The sequence below is a fragment of the Conger conger genome, chromosome 4 (genome assembly GCF_963514075.1).
Source record: "Conger conger chromosome 4, fConCon1.1, whole genome shotgun sequence".
Classification (NCBI taxonomy): domain Eukaryota; kingdom Metazoa; phylum Chordata; class Actinopteri; order Anguilliformes; family Congridae; genus Conger; species Conger conger.
Window position 1 is genome coordinate 64756439 of NC_083763.1, and position 25068 is coordinate 64781506.

General features: G+C 37.6%; 1 protein-coding gene across 2 annotated transcripts in view; it reads left to right on the forward strand.

Moving 5' to 3' along the window:
• Window positions 1-23814, forward strand: part of tox (thymocyte selection-associated high mobility group box) — a 65914-nt gene extending 42100 nt beyond the window's left edge. The window contains exons 4-10 of one of the 2 annotated variants that reach the window (XM_061239854.1): window positions 5322-5567; window positions 12528-12791; window positions 14056-14286; window positions 17005-17085; window positions 18305-18676; window positions 22289-22437; window positions 22619-23814. In XM_061239854.1, the coding sequence (XP_061095838.1) occupies window positions 5322-5567; window positions 12528-12791; window positions 14056-14286; window positions 17005-17085; window positions 18305-18676; window positions 22289-22437; window positions 22619-22655 (1380 nt within the window). In that variant the 3' untranslated portion in view covers window positions 22656-23814. The remainder of the gene's footprint in view (window positions 1-5321; window positions 5568-12527; window positions 12792-14055; window positions 14287-17004; window positions 17086-18304; window positions 18677-22288; window positions 22438-22618) is intronic. The other variant, XM_061239855.1, reaches the window with a different exon arrangement.
• Window positions 23815-25068: the final 1254 nt, after the last annotated feature.

The following is a 25068-nucleotide window of genomic DNA, read 5'->3' on the forward strand; positions in this document are numbered from 1 at the left end:
TAAGATTTGGTTTAGTCAATTACTTTACTTACATATACACTCACCAAGCACTTTATTAGGAACATTTTTACTTTATTACACCTACTTATTCATGCGATTATCTAATCAGCCAATTGTGTGGCATACAATCATGTAGATATGGGTCAGGACCTTGTTCACATCAACCATCAGAATGAGGAAGTGACTTTGACCGTGGAATGATTGTTGGTGGCAGACAGAGTGGTTTGAGTATCTCAGAAACTGCTGATCTCCTGGGATTTTCACGCACACTAGTCTTTGCGAAGATAAATATAAAGTGAGCCGCAGTTCTGCAGAGAGAAACATCTTGACGTCATAGGAGAATGGCCAGACTGGTCGAATCTGACAGGAAGGTGATAGTAACGCAAATAACCACACATTACAACATCCGTGGTGTGCAGGAGAGCATCTCTGAATGCATCATGACTCTTAATGGATAGGCTACAGCAGTAGAAGTCTAAAAAATAAGTGTAATAAATACCTAATACAGTGATCACTGAGTGTATATCTTTTTTTCTTGATTCTACTGACCTGTTCAAATTAACATCATGGCCCCAGAGAATTTGGAAATTGTTTTGTTGGGATTCTCTTAACGGATGCTCGTAGCTCAACAAGTTTAAACTAGCTTACAGAGCCTGGCTCAGTATGTAACATTCAAATGATTACTGCTCACAGTCCCCAAGGTATTCATTACAGACAGAATTGCTCTTGTTGCCTGTTGTACAAGCTGAGCTGCGATGGGAAATGAAAAAACCAGCCTAGAAAAATAGGCCACCTAATTAAGTTAAACTACTGTAGCATTTAGTCTGACATCTTCATTACTCAAAATTAAACCAACAGAAAAGCGGTTTCATTTCAGTGTGCAGGTTACCCTTGTTTACGTATTTTCTTGTTTTTTTTTTTAAATTAATCTTATACAAGCCACACTGAGCAGCACAATATTACCAGGAGACCCTTGCATCCATTATGTGCAGGAACGTTTTTTAGTTTTGAGGACATTCTCAAAAATATTGAGAGTATGGTCTATTTTATACTCTATGTTCTATTGCTGTACAGAGACTGAATGTGTTTTCCTTGGAATGTGTTCAGATTTTACTTGTGATTTGAATCAAGGTATTGTCTGCAGTTGAATTGATATGGTAGCTCTAGCCCTAATTGAGTAGTATTCAGTGAGGATATATTGTGCTACCGACCGGTAACTTAACGAATATGTTTCCATAAAATGATCTCATTCTGGTCATTGATGAGTCACATGGCCCTGAATAATTTCTCATATATAAAAAAACAGCAGTGTTCTTTTTGTCCTTTTTGAACAATTGGACATGATTTAAATGTATTGATGAATCATATTGCATTCAGTACCATTGCAGAAGTCTTTTTACATGGAAAATATAGATATGCAGGGCATATCTCATGAAATGTGAGTCACACTGAATTCTGTTTGTAATTTGTGAATTTGTTATCATTTACCTCACAAATTTTTATTTCTGTGGGATTAAGGTGTAAGTAATTAATCTGAACTATCATTATTTACTGTAAATCGTACGCGTGTTGTAATGTAATCTTGGTGATAGTCTAAATATCCTCTTTTAACTGAGGACATATTCTGGTGTCTTTTTCACAGCAATGCTCTGCATGTCTCTGCATTTATATTGTCTTTGTAGTAGTTCAGCAGCAGTTTTCTGCAGGCCAATCATACATGTGTCTCAGGGGGAGAAAGGAGCCATGCAGTTTAATCATTCTATAATATTATTATTTTTTTCTCTGTCCTTTTTGTCATGCATATTCCATAAAATTAGGCTTTAAAAATATTTGATGGTGATGATGATGATTAATAATAATAATGATAATAAAACTTAAATCAATATAATAATAATAATAATAATAATAATAATAATAATAATAATACCATTACAAGTGTAAGCTAGAAACTAGTAACTTTGTAACACACTACAAGGCTCTACAGACACAATCACACACACACACACACACACATACGCAAATATAGGGGCACAAGCCAATTTACTTGTTGAGCAATAGCCCATTCATATCTACTGACGTCCTTTTTCCACTGCCCTTTGAATGAGCCAGGGTCATCATTTAACAATGCTGAAATTGCACAGCACCTTCATTTAAGAGCAGTGTAGGAACCTCTCCAGAATTACTCCCCCAGGCCCCAGGGCTGTGTCTACAGGCATTGTCCAACCTGAGATAAGCCTTGCCCACCCAGAGGAAACTGGTACAGACATGGATATGTGAACTGCAAAACCTGTTTGTAGCTAGCTGCTCTCAGCAATCCTATTAAAACTGTTAATACCTTTGATTCTTGTTTATTCCGTTTCTCTGGTTCTTATAGGCTACTATATTAGTAGTCTTGTCTAGTCTAGTTTCACAGTTCCGTTTGCACGTTTTGCAAGCTGCATGTTTCTTTTAGAGATTAGCTAGCTAGCCAGCTCCAGCTGATTTGTTGCTAGTAACTGGGGTTGGCTTGTTGGACATAAAATTATGTTACAGAAAGCTAACATGATTCGTTTTATTTAGCTAGCTAGATAAATCTTTGAGCATGGATAGGTGGCTAATTAAAAAACAGGCATCCCTAGTGCATGCTGCCTCCACTGTCGAGCCCAGCACATCTACCAACACCGAGTAAGGTGTCGGGGGCAGCATACTTCCAACCTCCACAAAACCCAGACACGACCTCCAGCTCCGCTGTGTCCGCTCCTGACTGAAATATGGATAGAACATCCCAGCCAATTTTAAGTAGTTATCCCAAGCGCACATTTGGACAAGCTGTGAGAAGCTTTAGTGCCGGCTGGTACCTGTCTTGACCATGGCTAAATTTGCTCACACGTTATCCTCTCTAGTTCATCATACAAATGCTCAACATAAAATCGAAATCAAAATTTGACAGTTTCATTATTATTTATTTTTCACGAGGTCATGGCCTCAGAACCCCTGCAAAAAATTGGATGATGTAGTTGTATTGCTTTTGCCCCCCCTATCTCAAAAGCAAGTTTTTTGTTGTTGCCCACCCAAATCCAATCCAAATTCCCACCCAAAGATGACACCCTAACACCTCTTCCTGGTCCCATTAACCTCTTAAGAGCTATTAAAGTAGTCTTATTTTATGCTGTGAGGTAAATAAAAGTGGACTTATTTGGTAAAATATGTAGTTCAGGACATTCTGGGATACCACAGGGGAGACAGAATTACAGTTATTGAACAATGATAGCCTGCCACTAGCTCTGCTGGTTAAAGACTTGCAGCAGAGCATGCTGTTTGCAAATATAGGTTCAGGCTAAATATACTTTGGATTGGCAGTCATTAGACAGGTATTGTGTTGTGGCTTGATTTCAACCTTCAGGTTCATAGTGATTTAATTGATTGATAAAAAAAAATAATATGGTGGTGAAAAGCTACAAATGTGATTGAACTCATTGTATGGAATGAAATTTTCCTGTTAGTAAATGTAATACACATTGCTTTGTGGAAGTTGGGCTGTGGTGTTATTTGTTTTAAAAATGGACCGATGAAAATTATAATACTTTCACATATTTTAATTTTATACATATCAGATTAAATATATTATGCGTACATATTACATATGTCTCAATGTTTTTATGTTTCCATGGTATTTCTCATAGTTATTTTCTCTAGTCCTTATTTTTATTAGTGATATATTGTCTTGCTTGTTTATTTCCATGAAATCAATAATATACAGAAACAATAGTTCTGGTTCATTGGCTTATTCTTTGTTACTGTATGTTTTATGATACAGGCAACATAAGGACATTCCCATCATAGAAAATAATACCACTGTGCCGCGCACAAATTGCACGGTACAGTTTCCAATAAACAGACCCATAACCTTTCTCTTGTAAGGAGCAGGTGTTGTTAAATATGGTGCTCTGTTGGGAAGGAGTTGAACAGATTTTCTGTCTTAACACTTTCATTCGCCGTAATCAGCTCCACTCAGTCAGATCTGGGTGAAGAATTCTGTTTCGGGGAGTCCTCAGAGTTTGGAGCGATGCAGCCTGACGGCGCGTAGGACCAGCAGCGACAGTCCCGCATTTGTATTCAGATGGCTACACTCATAAAGTTTTCAGAAGTAAAACAAGAAACCTGAAATACCATCATAGATGAATTTAACATGCAGCCATGGCCAGCTCTTTGAGATTGCTTGGCAGCCAAACCATGTTTTTCTCTTTTTTTCCTACTCCCCTTGTGCTCTCACTACAGAAATGATGCCAACATGTTGTCCCAAACTAATGCAGACATCTGTGGGGGGAAACGCAATCAAACATGCAAATTAATAATAAGATGAGTTTGCTGTTAGAAAAGGGAATTAATCTGAGGTTCATTAAACACATTATTGCTGCCTTTTGAAGAGACAGTTGGGCTTGGATTTTGGATGTAATTCTTCTGTTAATTGCCTTAACTGGCAGTTTTACAGAATGGATTATTTTTTTCCTCTGAATAAAAACTTATGTAGGAGGTGGCAAAAAATTAATTAATTTCTGTACAGTGTACATCTGCAGGGTCTGGATCCTGCTAAAACCTGTTACAGACATTTTAATGAATATGGCTTTCAGTTGGATAATTTCAAGAAGTGTAAGAAGTTATAATTTGTCTATCTTCCAAGTCAATTGTTACCTTGAATTAAAACAAGTGGGCTTTATTGAAAGGCAACACTTTTATCTGTCATGCTGTTAGCTGTGAAATCTTCATTAGGAAATGAAAGTATGTTTGCTTCACAGATGGTTATACAGACTTGATCTACCACTCCTCTTTGAAACTAGAACTCAGTTTGGCAGTGCATCCAACTTGAAAACATATTTAAATCCTCAAGACAATACAAAAATAATGAATTTAATCCTTCAGGATTTTTTTTGGTTTCATTCTATATGAGTATATTTTTATTGTTATGATTATATTTCTGTTTAATTCAGTGTTGGACAATATGAGATTATATTTAAATACTTGCAAGACTCTTGTGAAACATTCTAGACTGTTTTTAAACTAAGCAATTACTTTTAATTGACAGAGATATAGATAGAACATACAATCCATCCATAAAGATTTTTTAACCAATTCAGGTGAATCACCTTGCTTAAGGGTACAACAGCAGTGCCCTAGCAGGGAATCAGAGATACATGTGCAGCTACAAGCCTATTTTCATCAAACATAAACTGAACATGCGAGCACCATAATAAAAGTATATATCTTGGCAGTAACAATACAGCAGGTGGGTTTTCACTAAACCTCCCATGGACATAATATCCTCTACATCTCTGTCCCGACAGTCTTACCCTGTGCCCAGCCTTGGTGATGAAGACTTCAACATCCCACCCATTACCCCACCCACCCTGCCAGACCACCCACTGATCCACATGCCTGAGTCAGACTCCGCGGGCTACCACTCCCTCTGCCCCCCCATGCCTCAGAACGGACTGCACCCCTTCCACCCACAGAACATGGACCTCCCGTCCATCACCGTCTCCAACATGCTGAGCCAAGATGGCACCCTGCTTTCAAACTCCTTGTCCATGGTAAGTGACCATATCATGTTTCTGTAAGTCAGAGCCCTGATATCACAGAGGTTGTTTGGATTTCATAAGAATCAGATAACATATGTATTGACAGCAGATCTGATATCATGATGTATTGTTGAATATACTGTACTTTCAATGTGATTTAGTTTTTATTTTCTTTTTCTTTTTTTTGCAAGAACATGGCATAGTGAGTTTTGGAGAGTTTTTCGTGAAGAGAAGAGAAGTCCGTTTAAAATTCACTTTGGTACTAGGTACTCTAATCCATTTGGACTTTTACAGTTAATTACCAGTTGCTGCAACAATGAAATCCATTGTTGAAAAAACAGCAGTCATGGATCCATAATCTACCATTGCAAATAAAATGAAGATAAAACAAATATTTCACATAGATAAGGTTTACGGGGGGGGGGGGGGCAATGATAGAATTCATAATAATTTAATAATTGTCTCTAGATGATCGTGTTCCATAAACAGCCTAGCCAACAATCCATTAGTGATATGAATGCTTTAACAATACAATTTTGAGAATGTTTAAAGATCATATTCAAATCTTCATGCACATACATTCACTACCTTTACTATAGTTGAAAAAGAAAGAGTTGCAGAAGAGTTACAGAAGGATGACCATTGCCGGCCTTAATTCTTTGAATCTCTTACGTTTTCTGCATAAAACGAATCTCAATATTGAAGAAACGAAACTTAAGGCATAGGTATTTCTTCATTTCACAGATTCTCCGTGTGCTGTAATGTCAAACAACACTAACTGAGACTTTGACTAATTGTGGTTAACCAGGCGTGCTTTGTGAGTGACTGGTGACATTTCAACCTCTATTGTTTCTGAAAGTGATGCCCAAGTCATTTTGATACTTTGATTACCTGCTTATTTACACCTTTTACACCACTCTCTTCACATTACACCATGATACGTTATTCAGCTTGCCTTTGAAACCTTGTTATACATTTTATATTAGTAAATAAAATGAATTCATGCACAGTTCACTGCTTTTACCCAGTGTCTTACAGTCCTTAAAACCTCTAACTGTGTGTCATTTGATTTTGCTTATCTACAAATATTAACTTTAACACAGAATATGGCTTTCAGTGTTTTTGTCTTTGTTGTTGCTCTTATAGCAATGGCAAAAAAAATCATGTTTTTAATGGCCATTGCCTAAGTAATAAAATAACATTGTAGCACTATTATAAACATGTATGCATGCATGTTTATAGAATGAGAGAAAGACAGATATACAGTATATAGTTGCTAAAACTGAAATTGCTTTATGCTTTTGTGAAAATAATAACACTACGTTCCTAATGCGTCCAACTCCCATCTGATATATGTAGGCATACGTAAACCAGATCACATGTTTATAATCACATAAAGCAGCGGACCCTAAGTGGTTCACAGCAAATCTCATTTCAATCATACGTGTGAGTGTTTGCAAAATAGGTTTTCAACACATAATTATGAGAATTTAGATTGTTGGCATAAAAACATTTCAACATTATACCATGACAGTAAATAAATAATACAAAAAAATGTAGAATTACATGCATAATGAAAGATTTCAAGATTCACCCTAGGCATTTTTTCTTTTCACCTTAATGTTCTCAGTGCTGGAAGAATATCCATTAGAGCTACTATGAATTATGGTTGCCAGGCAACAGGAGAGAGCTTGTAGCTGCAGTAAAGAATGAAATCGCTGTTTGACAGAATGAATTTTCTCTGAGCATTAGCCTGTTGAAACGGTCTTTTCTGCTGGAACATAAAATGCATTTATTTGCCTCATGCATTTTTTATTAGAAAATTATTTCAGTTCCAGGGGCTTGAATCGTTTTACTACAGAAGATATTTGATTTTAATGTGTTTTACTAAAATAAGTATTAGAGGAAAAAGGATTTTGCCTCTGAGTGGATGCAGCCAACCATGCTCTGTGGACTCTTTTCAGAGAAAAATAAAAAGGTATTCAGTGCATGTTAGGACTCCAGACTCTCGAACCCAGAGGAAGACGTTAAAGGAAGCCATGCATGAAGAGGGTCCATGTAAACTCAAATATATCCAGGAAAACAGGAGGGGGGAGATGCCAGCCTCAGATACACAGTCATTTAGTTCAGCACAAATAAATAAAAGCTGCATTTTTTGTGAGTATTATGGATAAATAGAGGAGTTTTGTATTATTTACCTTGCAGTAATGCGGTTTTTTAATATGGTTGTTCTGATGAGATTTTTCATGTCAGATTGGAAGATTGAATTAGGGAGATTTGTGAAACTTTTTGAACTGCGTGGAATCTATAGTATGCATTCAGTGCAGGACTCTTCTCTACTCCATAGCAAGAGGGAACATTGTTTCATGCAGCCACTGAATTGTTTGTGAATCTATATGATCTCTTTCCTCACTTGAATGGCAAAAAAACATTCAAATATGGCTGTATTTCTCTAAGTGCTATCAACAGAACATATTTTTACATGTTTACTATTTTTACAAATTCACCCAAAATAATGTGTATTTTTTATAGCGTATACTGTTTACTAACAGACATTGATGCAAATAAGGTGGCTTCTTTTATGTCTTGCTGTATCATTCATCGTAATTAATCCATTCCCACCACCAGTGGATTCTGCTTTAAAAATTGTATAATCTGCAAGACAATCTCATCAGACGTTACAAATGTGTTCAGTTTTTATTAGTAACACACAAGATTATAGTTTATGTTATAGTTTTTTCTCATTTCTTCCCCAATGATCACTAAACAACCACAAAAAATAAATAATATGCGGATAATTCTGAAGTCCTTGAATTTGCATACACCTTTAGAGTGATTAGCTTAGAGACAGAATCATTGTGTTTGGCCGGAATGCAGGAAATATCCACACCAAGGGAATATTACCCTCAAGGGTGACTTAAGGGTTGATGAAATTGATCAAAGTGGCCTGGCTTTTTGTCATGTAAAACTTCAAAGTACAGAGCAGCCAACCTTTAGGGACTTTCCTGCTGACCTTGTAACATCACCTCCATTCACTATTCTACCTTTTGTTCTCTTTATACTGAAGATAAATGGTAGGAAAAGGAGATAAATACAATAAGATCCGCTGAATAACAAACATTATTCAGTATTATGCACCAGAAATGGAGATCAGCAACTATTAATGTTATTTCTGACTATTTCCTTTCCTCTTAAGTGGCACATTTAAGTGATGCATAGATATAATAAGCTGAGCTGTATGCAATATCTTTCTTTTTTAAATCAAATTAATTAATTCGTTAGTTATAGAAAATATGTTGAAGGCATGTACTCATCGACTAAAGGATTGCATGTTTACAACATTTATTAATTATTTAAATGAATAACAATAATGTGAATTTGAAATAAGACTGAAGAAATTGAAGGCTCTTAGCACTGTAGACTGAATAGAGCACTTTGAGGTGATATGCGCTGCATAACCATTTTTCATCTCCTAAGCACATTATTGTGTATATTTTAATAACTGTTCTAGTTTTTGATATGAAATAGTAAAACATTTTGAACTACAGAAATGGAAAAACACCGGTCTTATCCGCTTGTATCCACAGCAGCACAATTCACAAGTTAGGAATTTTAAAGATGATTTACTTGCAATTCCTTGGCAAACAATCTTTGAGAGATCTGAAATACAGAGGTAATACTTGCCAGTCAGATCTGATACCAAACCACACATATGCCTTTATAATATTACTGTGTCACTGTAGTTATGTTGGCTGTAAAAAAGACTAAAACATTCACAGGAAACTCTCCAGGGACACTTTTCAGGTACATCCTAGTTTACACTTTACTTCATGTAGTACACAATTTAATGCTTGTATTTTGTATTGTCAACCAATTGACAATGCTGAGCCTCCACAAAAAAATGTGCATTGCTTTCAACAAAGTTCAGCTATCGTGTCAGTAAAAATGTGAAATGCCTATACATTCAAAACAGTCACAGACCTCTGCATTCGTGTGTATGCCAGGGGTATCAGATGATCAATAATTAGTGTCCATAAAGTTTATACGTGTGCCCGTTCATGTGATTAGCTTAAGTAAACACCCTAGCAATACCATAATCACAGTCCTTAAAGATGCACAGTCTCTCCCGAAGGCACGGTTAGCTGATCTAAAGGCAGAAAATTTGCAACTGCTATGTTTTGGTTTTACCTGTGTCCATTTTTCTGACTGTGACTAATTCTTTTTATTTTTATATTATTATTATTCCAGCAGGGAGGGCAGGATAAAATACAAATTAGGGAAAAGTACCTTTTCATGAAGGGCCATCAGTTAAAGTCCTGAAGACAAAGACAAGCAAAAGAAAAATATAATAACATCATCCTCACCCCCCCTATACCTGTGCACATTCTATCAATAAACAAAATTAATTACGTGTTCCCAACAAGGTTATTATTGTCAAACGTGGTTATTATCATCAACCTACAAGCTGATTTTCTTATAAAAGTGCAGGGTAGTGTACCTAAGAGAACTGATGCAGTTTTAAAGGCAAAGGGTGGTCACAGCAAATATTGATTAGATTTAGTTTTTAACTGTTCTTCATAGTAAATATTGATATTGATATGTAAAATGGTTGATTTCATTACTTTATGGAATTGTTTTACATGTGTCTTACTTACACAGTACTGTATCTGATCATACCAAAGAAGAAGTGTTTCATCTTCACCCGCGTTCACTGTAATTAACTTAGCAAATTGTTCTGAGGAATAAAAAAAAAAACAATGGTATATTTTTAGTCAGAAATGAATCTAGATTAAATCCAGGACCAGCGTTTTACACAAACACATATGCACACATATATATATAAATATATATATATATATATATATATATATATATATATATATATATATATATATAATATATATAATTAATACTACTCATCCTAAACACTATCCAGTCCAGTACCAGTCTAATGTTCAATAACACGTCTTGCGTACTATTTTAGAATGGAAAGCTGTGACTTCCAAACATGAAAGGGGTATTGCATTTTACATTTAATGGAGAACTTTATAACAGCCACTTATCTGATTTCATGCTTGAAAGCACTCTATAAAGATTTAAATAATTCAGAGATGACAATGTAGAAATTTTTATTAGATGCTCAATGAATTTGTTGGCTGCTGGAAAGAGTTGACCCTTTATGGAAAATCAATATGGCATCTAAGCAAGAAATAATTACATAAGAAACAGCATGTGAGGAATATGTATAAGACTGGTCTGAGAATGTCATTACTGAACCTGGGTCTGGCACAATTACCAATGTAAACCATGTGACTACACTTACTGCCTGTTCTCTTACACGGAATTCATTTTTGTGGAGTGAGATGAGCAACATTATTCAAAAATGCTTTTGCTCATCTCTAAGAATAACTATTCTTAATAATGGAAATGCAGAGTAATTCTTTCTTCTGCTTATTAATTCTGTATATCTAACACTTGCTTTATCCTTTAATGACTGATCTTAAAAGCATGCTGTATTTTCTATGGAAAGGGTTTTACCTGATGGATTAATTCAATTCAATTCAATTTTATTTGTTAACACCTTTTACTGAAGACTGTTATGAAGACACTTTACAGTGAGTGTAACAAATACGGAAGAGCTTCTGATATTGTACACTTAAATTGTACTTACAGTATTCACTGCAAATGCATTAAATGCAGTAAAATGGCGCATTGAAATTACAAATGGCAATGGTCATGTGTGATTCATTTAAGATGAAGAAATTATTTTGAGTGCACAAAGCCCACCGTTGTCTGAGATGTTTTCCCACGGGTTTTCAACGTCTCAAAGTCTTAAAGAGCTGGGCAGTCGTTTTTTTCTCATTTTTCTCAGAAATGAGTGTGGGCTACATAGATGCTGGAAATCTTTACCATACATACCTTTACGTGTTTATTTTTCATGTGGAAATGATTCTCCACTCTGTTTTATTAACCTCAATGCTGAAAATGTGTCAGCTCTCATGCCGCTGACGCTCAACCCCCAATTCCATGTCTGAAAGCCTATTTCCACACAGCACCGTGGTGTGACATGTTGGGAGGGCTTTGAGTTGTGGTTGTGTATTGGCCACAAGTTAACATCCTCAGCAAACTTGAAACTTTGAAAGCCTGCACTCGGCTGTGGCATTGTCAGTCTATAGTCTCAACCATTGAGCAAAAACAAATAACAAATAAAAGAAAAATGCATTAAAAACTATTAATTAAAAAATATATATTATTTCTATGCTAGTTTTGCTTAACGTAGAAATGCTGATGATTATATTTTTTAAATGATAATCGTACTCTCATATTGCAACCTTCAGACACAAAAACACACACCAGTGACAAAAAACACTGTTTAGCTACAGTACTTTTCAATGGCAGCTCAACCTATCAACCTAGCTTCCTTTACATTTTTACTTTCCAGTTTCTTTGTAGTGGTTTGGTGGTGTTTGTAATGGTGTTTTCAGCTGCCGTAAGTGCAGGCCAATGAAGCCCCACTGGACTGAGAGTCCTGCAAACCCTGAGGGCAACGCCACTTGGCAGAGTTCAGTGTCAAGTGATGACAGACAGGGCTAAATGGTAGGGGCTGACATGACGCCTCTCCCTCTCCTTCCCAAGGAAGGCTGGCACCAGTCCAGCTCTGGCTGCTTTCTCCAAATAGGCAGCAGCTGGTGAGCACCACAGACAAACTGGGGCAATGGCCGCCCGCATTCCTTCCACCCACGGCTGCTTTCTGAAACAGCTGGATCAGAGGAGGGGAGGCCCCATAGACCTGGCCATCTTGTCTTTTTTCCCACCAGCCTCTTTAGTGATATTGACAGACCTGTGTGTTCATGCGCTTGTGTAATTTAGTGTTGGGACACTGCGGTAAATGTGTATAATTAATTCATTTTTGCGTTAATTAGGCGTACAGTGGGTGTTTGTTGCCAATGCCCGTCTTTTGTGTGTGCACAGATGCAAGAGATGGCCAACTCTGAGACATCCCGGTACAACAGCCACCCACAGATGGAAGCTTTGAGGCCCAGACTCCAGTCGGTCATGATGCCGCATAGTCAGCTGACCACCATCAACCAATCCCAACTCAGTGCTCAGTTGGGGTTGAGCGGGAACAATGTCCCCCATAGTTCCCCTTCACCACCAGGAAGCAAGTCTGCGACCCCCTCTCCCTCCAGTTCAGTGCATGAAGATGAAGCAGAGGAGTCCTTAAAGGTACAACGAGTGAGTCCATAAAATGGAAATGTAGACACAGAGGCCTGTTTATGTGGTGCATAACATAAGTGGGTCTTTATTCATCACATTTTCACAAAAATAAAATGCATTACTATAGTACCTTTCACGTGGCGATATTTCTCTATATTTCAGTGATGGTGTTGTTTGTATTCCACAGTCTTTTTTGTGCATTTTATCCAACAAATCTGGACCTGCCTTTAAAAAACATATTCTTCCACCTTTCAAGTAATTGGGCATAATTAGAAATTAATTGCTGTGCTAATTATTATAATTAGAAAGAGAAAATATAAAAGCTTATATAATAATACGCACCAATACCTTCAACCCAATAATATTTGAGAAGAGCCGATGCTAAATCTGATGTAAATACATTGCACAGTCAGTTACAGAGCGCTTTGGTTGCTGCCTTTCTTTAGCAGTCTTAACGTGTTGCACAGTTGTATATAAATGATTTATCTTACACATAAAAATAACCAAGGCTATTTGTATGTATGTGTATATGTGTGTAGAGAACTGTTTGTGTGTTTGTGTGCGTGTGTGTGTGTGTGTGTGTGTGTGCATGCATGAGGAACTGTTTGGTATGCTTCAGGGGAAGCCCATTATTATCTGAGAGCAGGCTAATTTATTGGGAAAGAAACCCTTGTCTGGAAGCAGTGTCAGGGGATTAGCATCTGTTATTTACAGTACTGAGTAATGAATTTCCCATTCAAAGTTTCTTGCAACCTTGAAAATGTATAAATGTGAAAATGGGTAATAAAATGTATTACAGTGCCTGCAAATTGTTTTGTTCTCTCTAACATCTTTGTTGTTTTATCCAACTTAATTTTCTTACAACATATTATAGGAATCTTTATAAAGCATAATTTGAAAGTTGTTGGAAGTGCAGAATTTGCATTGATATGCATCAGAACACTTCTTTTTTTTTTGGAATTCCTTGCAAATTAATTTGAATGTATAAAAAATAGTCAGTCATATTTATTTTGATTGGTGCAGATTACATCAAATGATAACCATCTGGTAATGTAATGAAAATGATATTAAAATTTGATTTGATTTGACATTAACTCCAGCCAGGCTTTTCATCAAAACATTTATACATGTGCCTACAGCGAAGAGTGTAATATTTACAAGGCCGTCAGCTGAATTTTCTTTTTATTGACTTGTCGATTACTGTTAAATGACACATTTTCCCATGCTGTGCACTTTTCTCAGAGTGATTAATGCTGAGGTGTTATTCCACTGTTCCTCACAGATGAATGGGGCAGAGAAGAGGCCGGCCACAGACCTGGGGAAGAAGCCGAAAACCCCCAAGAAGAAGAAGAAGAAGGACCCCAACGAGCCCCAGAAGCCCGTGTCCGCCTACGCGCTCTTCTTCCGTGACACCCAGGCCGCCATCAAGGGCCAGAACCCAAATGCCACCTTCGGCGAAGTCTCCAAAATCGTGGCCTCGATGTGGGACGGCCTTGGTGAAGAACAGAAACAGGTACTTTCCGTTCATAGCGCTGTCTGTCAGCACATCTGCCAGGTCCAGCTGGAATGGGTGTGAAAAGAAACTGTATCAGTATGAAAGTGTAAATGATTTCATATTTTTGAAAGCTGTCCCTTGGAGAGAGGGTTTGGGTTATATTTCACATTGACATTTCTTTCTGAGCGGATTGTTTTGAAAGCAATCAATAAGGTTCATGTCTGGAAAAAAAAAAGATTCATCTTCAAATCGGTTATCATACCTTGTAGGTGGAAAATGTGTCAGAAACATAACACACTCAAAAGGAGAGCTGAGTCAGCATTCAGAAACCAGGACTGACTGTGATACCCTGTTTAAGAATGTACCCCAACAGAATCCAAATGGTCTAAACTCCTACATGCTGTACCAAAATATACTTACTTAGTTAAATAAATGTGAACAAAAACTGATGTGAAACTTTTTTATAAAAGTTTAATAAATACGATTACTGAAATTCTAAAGAAATAAATTACAATTGCCCCACAGAATTTATTGGGTGTTTTACCCCTTCAATGTTTGGACCCTCGATCCAAGATGCTGTTTTCATGCACTCGTGAAATAAAATTGCCCGTGCAAAAGTCAATCATTTGCACCAGATACCTGCACACAGCTGAAAGATGACTGTCGTCTTCTGAATGAGCTTCTGAATGACCCTTCTTTTCTCCACCCACCCTGAGCCAGACCAGAAATTAATCCCATAATGGCCTGAATAAAAGAGGTTAAGAACTCTTCCACCATTCCTTCTCATCAGCCCCATCTTACTGTGCCATGCTGATGTATATTTCCCTCAAAGTCAAAACCTCACCTAGTATTAGATGCGGTGTTTCAGTGATGTTCTCATGAAAAAATCACATCTATTGTTTGTTGCCTCCGACAAAGCATGTGAACAGAATCAATCTGCATGTCTAGCTCATGGATGCATGGTCCTTTTCAATGGGGACATGGACGATGTGTTGGCAGGGCACACACATGGGAAATAAGGTGTAATGTCGTTGTACTGTGTGTGATAGTTGTGTGACTCCTGAATAGTGTCTTACAGTATTGGTGCAGCAGACATGCTGAAGTAAAACAGTGGGAACAGGATGCCACAGGACCTTAGCCTTTGGTGCTCAGGAAATGAAATGTGTGCTATCTGTACATCATTGAGATTCATTGTACAGAACATTTGCTAATTTCCTTGTGTGTGGAAATATAACAAACAGCTTTTGTTCAGTGGAAGGTACTATAGAATACCAGTAACTGATATATCTTCCTGGGGTAGATGTGGCAAATGGAAAAGGCTAAGATTTAATGTGGCAATTCATGTTCGTTCTCACAGCTTAAGATGGGAGTTGTCATGTTCATGACTTCTCTAACATCAGTATTAATGAGCTTGTTGAGCATCTAATCTCGCACTGTACTGTGGATCCATCACATGGCAAACATGGTCCTGCTTTGCAATTTACGTTAAAAAATCATCCTATTTTGGATAGACCAGAGACTTCAGCCTCAATTATGAGCCCAACGTGAATTAGGATCAGCAGGAATATGATTGACAGTTACTGGTGAGGCAGCCTACATCCCTCAGAGTCTCCCACCCTGTCTTATCCCAGCCTAATATAATTACATTAATTATGTGTCCAGTCATGTCAATCAAATCATTCAGACTTCTGCAGCGTTGCTGGAGAGGCCGATATGTCATTGTAGCATACGTTTCCTTCCTGCTCTTTTAGGTTTTAGCTTCAAATGAAAAAAATAAAGGTACATTACAACAAAAGAGAGAGTTCTCAGAAAGCCTGTATTTTTGACCCAGTTGTGTGTTCTGGCAATCCCCATTGTACAGAGACTGGTTTGAGATTGCTTTCATCCCGCTTTGTCAATGTAACTGAGCATGAAAAACGATCACATAGATGACGCATTAATACATACCAACAGATTAATCAGCAAAGAGTTGTTTTTAATAGCTGTAATAGTCTTACACATTCAGATTAAATTGATTGAGTGATGGTAGTTTGTATTATGTTATTATTAAATTGCATTCCAGGAAAAGAAAAACAAGCATACGACATGTTAGCTTGAGTTCTGGTTTTATGGTTGGAAGCAGTGTATATCTGTGTATTGGCAATGGAACAAAAGCAGGATAATGAAGGGATTTACAGCTTAGCTTGGATAAGATTTTGCTCCAAAATCATAAAGCTGGATCAGTCAATACTGTATATGTATGACTGGCGTTGTAATTTTCCCAATCCTGTATGAAATTGGATGTTGATATGCACAAATATCCACAGAAAGTTCTGATAGGTATTGATAACAATGTTATTATTTACCAATGAAAAGGTAAGCAGACAACGGACAATGTTTTGTAGCAAAACTACTATTTTTTCAGTCAATATGCTGACCTACAGTAATGAAAGCCTGGATTCAGTCAACATTTGTCCGTAACATTGAATACCAATGAGGTGTTTGTTATTTTCTTCACAGATACAATTTTAAGCAATCACCAAACCTGGGGAATAAAAATAATTGTGGGTCATGTTGAAATGTAACATTTAACACATTTAAAGTCAAGTTTAGGGGCACATTTTTAATGAATCCAGTCTTTCAATAATACAATTACAATATGATATCATAATGTACTGTGAAAAGACCTGCTCTGTCAATCAATTCACAACCCAACAGCTGAGAATGGCTACTGATGGGCTCATGGTTGCTTTGCAGCTTTACAAGAAGAAAACAGAAGCTGCTAAGAAGGAGTACCTCAAACAGTTGGCTGCTTACAGGGCAAGTTTGGTTTCCAAGGTTAGTTCTGCACCTTTTTACATAAATATTATATGTATTGACCTGATGTATTATTTAATGTGCCATAATATAAAGAACAAACTGGCTTGGATGTAAAATGTGAAGGAGACCATGAGTTGTGAAAGAGAGGGTGATCTCTGCATAGATGAATATGTCTACTTCAGTGATGTAATGAGGAGTCTGAATGCAGGCTCTCAGGATGCAGACATGGCTGTTTGGGCAGAGCTGAATGCTCCCGCTGCAATGTGGACACATATAAACATTGATAACTGTAAATTAACCATAATGAAAGACTAAAAGTGCCTGATAATAGAAACAGTATGGGGCTAACTTACCAGTACGCTCCTCATCATTTCAAACATGTACTAATGCTTTTCATTTTATGATAGCATACACTAGAACATTTTACATAAAAGAAACACGTGACTTTCATGTTGCAGTGTCACACTAAAATAATATTTGCAGATTAAATTTCAATTAATATAAACACTGGACACAGTAGTTATTTCTGCCATCCTACCCTAGTGCAATTTGTTACTGTAATTTTTAATTAGGTGACCTGGTTTTTGCTTTTCACATTAATTACAGATTTAAATGACTGTCAAAATACACAATTTTGTATTATGTTGTGTATTCATTAAAAAGTGCTTAAATTAAATTTGTCACATGTCACATGTGCTTTGCTATAAGGAGATACAATGCATAAGGAGATACAGTGGAGTTACAGTGCATTGCATTGTTTTTTATCCCTGTATCCTTCTCTAGCATTTCTATGCAGGCGAAGAGCGGTCTGTTATAGGTTTGGTTTGTCTGAGGTGTCACTGTGTCCTGTGAGTTTACCAGTGATGGATTGCTTCACGATTAAAATCAGTCTTTAAGCCCACTCTTACTCCATACACAACGCCTGCCTCCACTGCTATGGTCTTGTTGACAGAGTGAACAAAATGACATCAAGTCAGTGGAAATAATGATTTGCAAGTTTCATCTACTTACACTGTTCTAGATAGAAAAGATATCCGTAAGTGTATTGAAATAATAATGTAAGATTTCAGCATGTATGCATTTTCCTCCCACTATTGTTTCTAAATAAACTGGTGTTTGGTAGCAGTGGCTGAAAGAGCAGGCTGTAAGGAATGGATCTGTGGGCAGCAGTTGGTTGTCTTTGACTCGATGCCTGGATGAAATTACACGCTGTCTCTTTTGTATGATCTTTTTCTAGAGTTACAGCGAGCCTGTTGACGTGAAGACATCCCAAGCCTCGCAGATGCTGGGCTCCAAGCAGCAGGTCTTCCCTGGGGCCCCACAGGCCCACGCCGGCCTGTACATGGGACACCCTTATCACCAGCAGCCGGGGATGAACCCCCACCTGCCTGCCATGCCCCCCGGCCTGCCTCGCAGCATCGCCCCCAAGCCCAACGCCCAGATGCCGGTGTCCGTCTCCATCGGCAACATGGCGGCGTCCCCCCCTCCCCCGCTCCAGATCAGCCCGCCCCTGCACCAGCACCTCAGCCTCCAGCAGCACCAATCCATCGCCATGCAACAGCAGCTCGGCAACCACCAGCTCTCCCTCCACTCCCCGTCCATGTCGCAGGTCAGTCACGTGACCCGTCACGTGACCCATTGTCACAGACGGACAGACAGACAGACACACACACACACACACACACTCAACCACCAGCTCTCCCTCCACTCCCCGTCCATGTCGGAGGTCTGTCACGTGACAGGGCCTTTCTACAGATAGTGACAGGGTTTAGTGAGGTATTGAGGGTGAAGGTAAGAGGAACAAAACACCAACTTGTATAAGTGTCTTTGATGATGTCTAAAGTGCATAGGCTTTACAGGACATCTGTTAAGTCTTGTTGATGAATGCTGGGGCTGCCACTGTGCTGTTTGCCCTCCAGGTAGAGAACTGTTTAAATCTTTAACACAAGAAGGGTGTGTGAGCTAGAAGTCTGTGGTCAACAGTCATGGGTGTGCCTTTCCAATGGGAAACCCTGAGGGTTAGACCACACCCGACCACAGACGCCTCTCCTTTTGTTATTCCTACAGAAAGGTGCTTTGTAAACCACTGATTGGTCCCACAGTGGAGCGTGGCCCCTGAAAGGTAGCTGCTGAAACGGCAGCCATAATAATTCAATCTGAAGACCACTTAGTTTAACATGGCTAACAGAATCCCGCAAACAATTCCCATGAAGAATCACGATTCCATGGCTAGCAGATCACCGATTCCGCCAGGAAGGACGGGAAGAGCCATGGAGGGGAATGTCGCTGGAAATATTTCACTGCTCCTGCTTAAGAGCGCAGATAATTATTAATTCATAAATAAGAATCTCTTACGGTTTAAGAAGGACATGGAGATTATTTTCCTGTATAATGCAAACCAATTTCATGCAAATTATTTATTTAAATGAAGCATTTATTTACAATGATGTGGAATGTGTGTGTGTGTGTGGGGGGGGGGGGGGTGCACCCCCTTCCTGCATTGTATATAAAGGTAGAGGGACAAACAGAAATCACAACATATTCTTTGCATGACCTAGATATGTTTGTGTGTTAGAGAGTCTATAAATATTTATGTGCATGTGAGTGTGGAGTGCATGCTACCATTTCATCTTTCTGCATTTCCAGCTCTCCATTCTATTCCTTGCACTTTGAATGAGGTCAAGAAAGAAATCATTAATATCTGTCAGCTTTCTTTATAACCCTTTGGAAAAAATCTGTGTATATTGCACAGACAGATTTTCAATTTTCCCTTGTAATAAACAGATGCATTAGGATTTGGATGTAATTTAAAGTTGTGAAAAAAAACAACATTGAGATTGATGAATACATCAGTTGTGAAGACAAAAATACCTTGGTATCTGATGAAAGCCCCTCTTCAGACAGACAGGAAATGAAATTAGTTCCCGGTAAAGTGTGGAGATGGGGATCGCTGTTGGGTTTGGCTGCAGGCTTTTTAGGACTAGATGCTACAGCAAAGAGGAACTGCTAAGGCTACAGAAATCTAATTAAAGAGCAAATGACCCCTTTGACATCATATTAATCTCTATCAGTGCCTCCTCCTTTCATTCCTCTGCAACATTGGGACACCAAGCTTTAAAATTCCAGCCATGTTTCAAAACATGCTGTAATTGTCTCTCAAGGATCACACTGAGAAATAATAAGTTATTATTAGAATCACTTTTAATTAGACCTCCGTGCACTCAATCCTCAAAGCTCAGTGTCTGCATTCCTATTTTTAATGAATGACTGAAAAAACAGATACTGTTCATTTATAGCAATTAATGAGGGCTTCATTTGACAATAAGGAAAATGCATAAAGAGCAGCATGCACAAATGTTAAAATCACAGGAATTACAAATGTTAAAATCACAGGAATTTGTTTATAGATATTGAGCCCAAATGTCCACAATGGCGACTAATTTCCTTAAATGCAACACTTGTATGCCCGTGCCACTGCAATGTGTTCAGTGCCTTCGGTAAGGCTTTGGTGATCAGTTGAAACATGTATTGATAAAAGCAAAGAAAGAAAGAGAAAAAAAGATAAACGCAAGGCAATGTTTCTCTGTGGCTAATGCCTTTCTTATTCTGAGAATGAACACATAGTGACTTTGATAAATAGTTGATTAGGTACCAGTCAAAAACAAAATGCTAAGAAATGTTTAGTGTAACATATTTACAATATATATGAGAGCCATTTCAGAAGATCCTGAGGCTATACCTGCATACATTATTAAAACGTCACGTTCATAATTGCAATAGATACATATTGCAATGCATATTTGGCTCCAAAAATGTAAAATAATTGGAAGTAACTGGAAAATTATATCCAGTTTAATATTTCATTATCTTAATAGTACACTGTAGCATTCATAATGTGATCTAATAATAATAACAGCATTATGAATACAAATAATAATAATAACAATCACATTAATAATAATTATAATCATCATCATCATCATAATCATAATATCTGCCTAAACCAAGTAAGACTTTAAGTAACACCAGGAAAGCATCTCTCAGCATGCAAAGCTTTCTAGTGGCATTTCAAGTCTAGATATTATCCACAAAAGCAGTTGAGGATGTACACTGGTGAACAGGCCCTCAGTGACAGGTCCTTTACATGCTATTCATTAGGACTATAGAGGTTTTATTTATTTGTTTATTTATTTATTTACTCATTTACTTACTTATTTATTTATTTTATTCATGCAATGAGGTCTGGAGGGCTCTTTAAAACTATTTGTGCATGAGTGTCATTTTAAAAGTTGTTCCTCCCCAGTGGATTACAGAATAAATTTGTCTGAAGTCCAATTTAAAATGAGCACATTTCAGCTCGCACAGCTGTGTCAATCTTTAGTGGGGGGGGGGGGGATGCTTAAACTGTGCCTCTCTTATGCCACTCAGAGTTTTAAGCTCTTGTCTTAGATTGTGCCTTTATGGCAGTTGTAAATCCAGTATAGTGTAATAATCCTCATTCATTTTGCATATTTGTGAAGAGCAAACAAAAAAAGACTGTGGTTCAACTTTGGTGAGCTAAGGCAGAGGGACCAATACAAAAAGACAGATGGTGCCTTTGTGATAGAATGAAGGAGAAGAATTTGGAGAACAATGAATGAATAGGTAGAATCTCAAAAGAAAAAAAACCCTGCCACCTGCTGCCGCTCTCTGTCTCTCTCTCTCTCTCTGTCTCTCTTTCTCTCTCTCTCTCTCTCTCTCTCTCACTCTCTCTCTTCCTCCCTCCCCCATTGAGATTAACTTCCCTTTCACATATTTTTTCTCCTGACAAGTACAGACAAACTTTTCAAATAAAAATATCTTATCTACATTTCCCCTTCTCTTTCACTCACGTTAATTTATTATAGCTCCTTATTTTCTTTTCACATTAATAAAAGTTTATTAATTGGTGTTTTATTTGAATAACTTTTGAGCCTGTTTGGTAGAATGTAGACCACTCATGCTAATTAATATCAATGCAAATTGATTTAATTAATATCGGTGCAAATCCAGCCACCATTTTTGTTTGAAATTTTAGTTTAATGCAACACAATCTAATGAAACCACTACCGTTTACCAGAAGGTTCTCGTCCGTGAGAGAACTTCTCTAGGTGGCACCATCTCTCCTGTAGTACACTGTGTACTTTGTGGATGGAAAATTAGTTTGGAAAAATAAGTGCGTTTTTATGCTGTTGTTCTACAGGGTTTTCCTCTTCAAGCGGAATTCCAGAACATCTTAAACTGCACATCCTCAGGGGGCCAAGTGGTGTCACCCTCTGTGGAATATGTCCGTTCAGGGTGCAGGAATCCCGCTCAGAGTGTGGAATGGACCACTGACTACTGCAGTAATGGGTGAGCACAAGCCAGCTATTCTCACACACGGCCCTCCCTTCTCAAGCCAACGTATACATAGAAACATTAGCAGTTATTTGACGAAACTGCCTTTGAAAGAGCTAGTATTATCACTATTACTTCAAGGGAAGATGTGCCTTTGTGTGTGTATGAACACTTTTTATTTTGTCTTTTTTTACAGAAACATGCAAAGAGAAAAAACTTTGTATCTCACCTGATCAAGACCAAATGATGTTCTGTGGAGCTTGTGAACGTGGCTCTCCCACCCTGACTGTGTCCACAGGGCCGAGGCAGTTTTTCATCTCAACACGAAGCCGCTAAGCACTTACAACTTTGTATTGTTTATCTGAGTGCCAGAGGTGACCTGTAAAGAAACTGAAAACAAATCAGTCATTTCCTTTTTTATTTCAAAGTAATGGGAAGTTAAAACTTAATATACAAATTGAGACAAATTTGGACAACATTGCTTTTATCTTGATTTTGCTGTGGATTTACGCTAGTAAGCTGCCTTAGAATCTGTAGTCTACACACAAAAAATTTAGAAATTCTCTTCTTTAAAAACTGGTGTTTATAGGACCTACTAAAGACTTAATGGCTTATTATAGCCCACATAGCAAGTTTGTAAATAGATTCTATGTTACACTCTCTTAGAGTATAAAAATGAGCTTTTTTTCTTTTGGTACAATGTGATTTGGAACTGGATGAGACGAGTTATTTATGTCTTGAAAATGGTTATTAAATTGGAAAATCTTATTTTTGCTTAATTTTTACAGTAACGAACTGGTAAATTACTATATTTTGCAAGAACATTTAGACTATGTTCCCAATACCTGTAACAAAAGTTGGCATTTACCCACAGAGTAGCATGGAATATTTGGGAGATTGAGAAAATACAATAAAAAATAAAAAAAATGAAAGGAGAGAGTTTATTTTGTACTACATAGAAATGCTTTTTGTATCACTTCTTGTGTATTGATTAGTAAATGTCATTAAAATCCTCTGTGTATAAGACTGCCAAATGCTTATCTGGTGTTTATTAGATGCAGTGACCGATTGGAGACTGCTAAATCATAACCTTGACATACGACTGTGTACTATTATTATTATTATTATTATTATTATTATTATTATTATTACCACCATCATTTCTTGATACTATGTCTATATTTAATCTTTTTTATGGAATCTGTTGCGCCTGTTTATGAAATTATAAATATAGGTGTTTGTAAGTAACAATGTTAGCATCAAAGGATGTTTTCTCTTTATTTTCTGCAGAACTGTTCCAAGCAACCATGTAAATATTTTATTCTTATTTAGTTTTTATTGTGTTAAAAAAATAAAATAAAGTCCAACCTGCATTTTTGTGCAGTACTCACACATTGTGTTCTAAGTCTTATTTATTGTTTGGACAGTCTTGAAGGTTTGTGATTCTATGGTGTGGTATTGTGATTTAAATGCCTGTGATGCTCTGATTTTGAACTGCTTTACATGGAAATTGAGAAAAAGCAGTTTGTAAATGTTGTAGCCAAAAATACATCTGCAGTGGCAGAACACAGTTGGCCTTGTTTAAGGTGGCCAGGTTTTCTGTGGTTACCATTACAGGGGCTCCTTCCAATAAGGAGTGTAAATGTGTACTGCAGTGTGAGATAGTGACTGGGACACAGGCAAGTGCATTCAATGAGTTAACACACATTAGTTGATGCAGATTACTAGTCATAACAATAGGCACAACAATTCAACATTTTGAAATTGATTCAAAAGTGATTCCAAACTGGGGAGAAAAACACCTTGAAAAAGGATAGCCACAATGGCCTAGCTGACAACTGTAAATTGCTTGTCATCAGAAATTGGAGACTCCAAATTGCATATAGGTGTGAACGACTGGTGCAGTGGATTGGCGTGACTAGAGTGTACTCTGCCTCTTGCCCACCACCCCCATCCCCCTGCACCGTGGCTAAGGTACATGACTGGGACCCAGAAGGTTGGTGGTTCAAGCCCCGGTGTACAGGTTTACAATCTGCACAGCTGTTGGCCTCTTTGGCAAGGCCTCTAACCCTGCATTGCTCCAGGGGGATTGTTCCCCACTTAGTCTAATAAACTGTAACTTGCTTTTGATAAAAGTGCCAGCTAAATAACAAATTATTATTGAAATGTTATATTTTCAATTGGCTGCGCCAGCTGTAGCACGGCAGCTGTAGTAACTACAAACTAGCCCATCTCTCCTCCATGATCATAGATTTATTCAGCAGTAAACACAAACCCAGTTCTTAAATCAAACTTACACATCCTGTCTAGTTCTGGTAGATCTACTGTACTTTCTATTTCTGACAAATTCTGTGAGTCTTAGATGAACTGAGCAGATTTTATTGCTGTTGTGACAAAAACATAATATCAATCTGAACAGTATCAGCAGGGTGCCAATGCACCTTTTGTGTTTAGACCCCTCATTAAAACTCAGAACACATTAGCACAGTGGAACTGGGTAGACAATAGAAAAATGCATCAAGGGATCATCCTTGAAATATATGCTTGGCAGCTTTTGAAAAGGCACAATGACAATGACTGTTTAAATTAACTATTCATGTATGCAGCTGGTTCATGTAATACAACACATTACCTTCCAGTAAAATC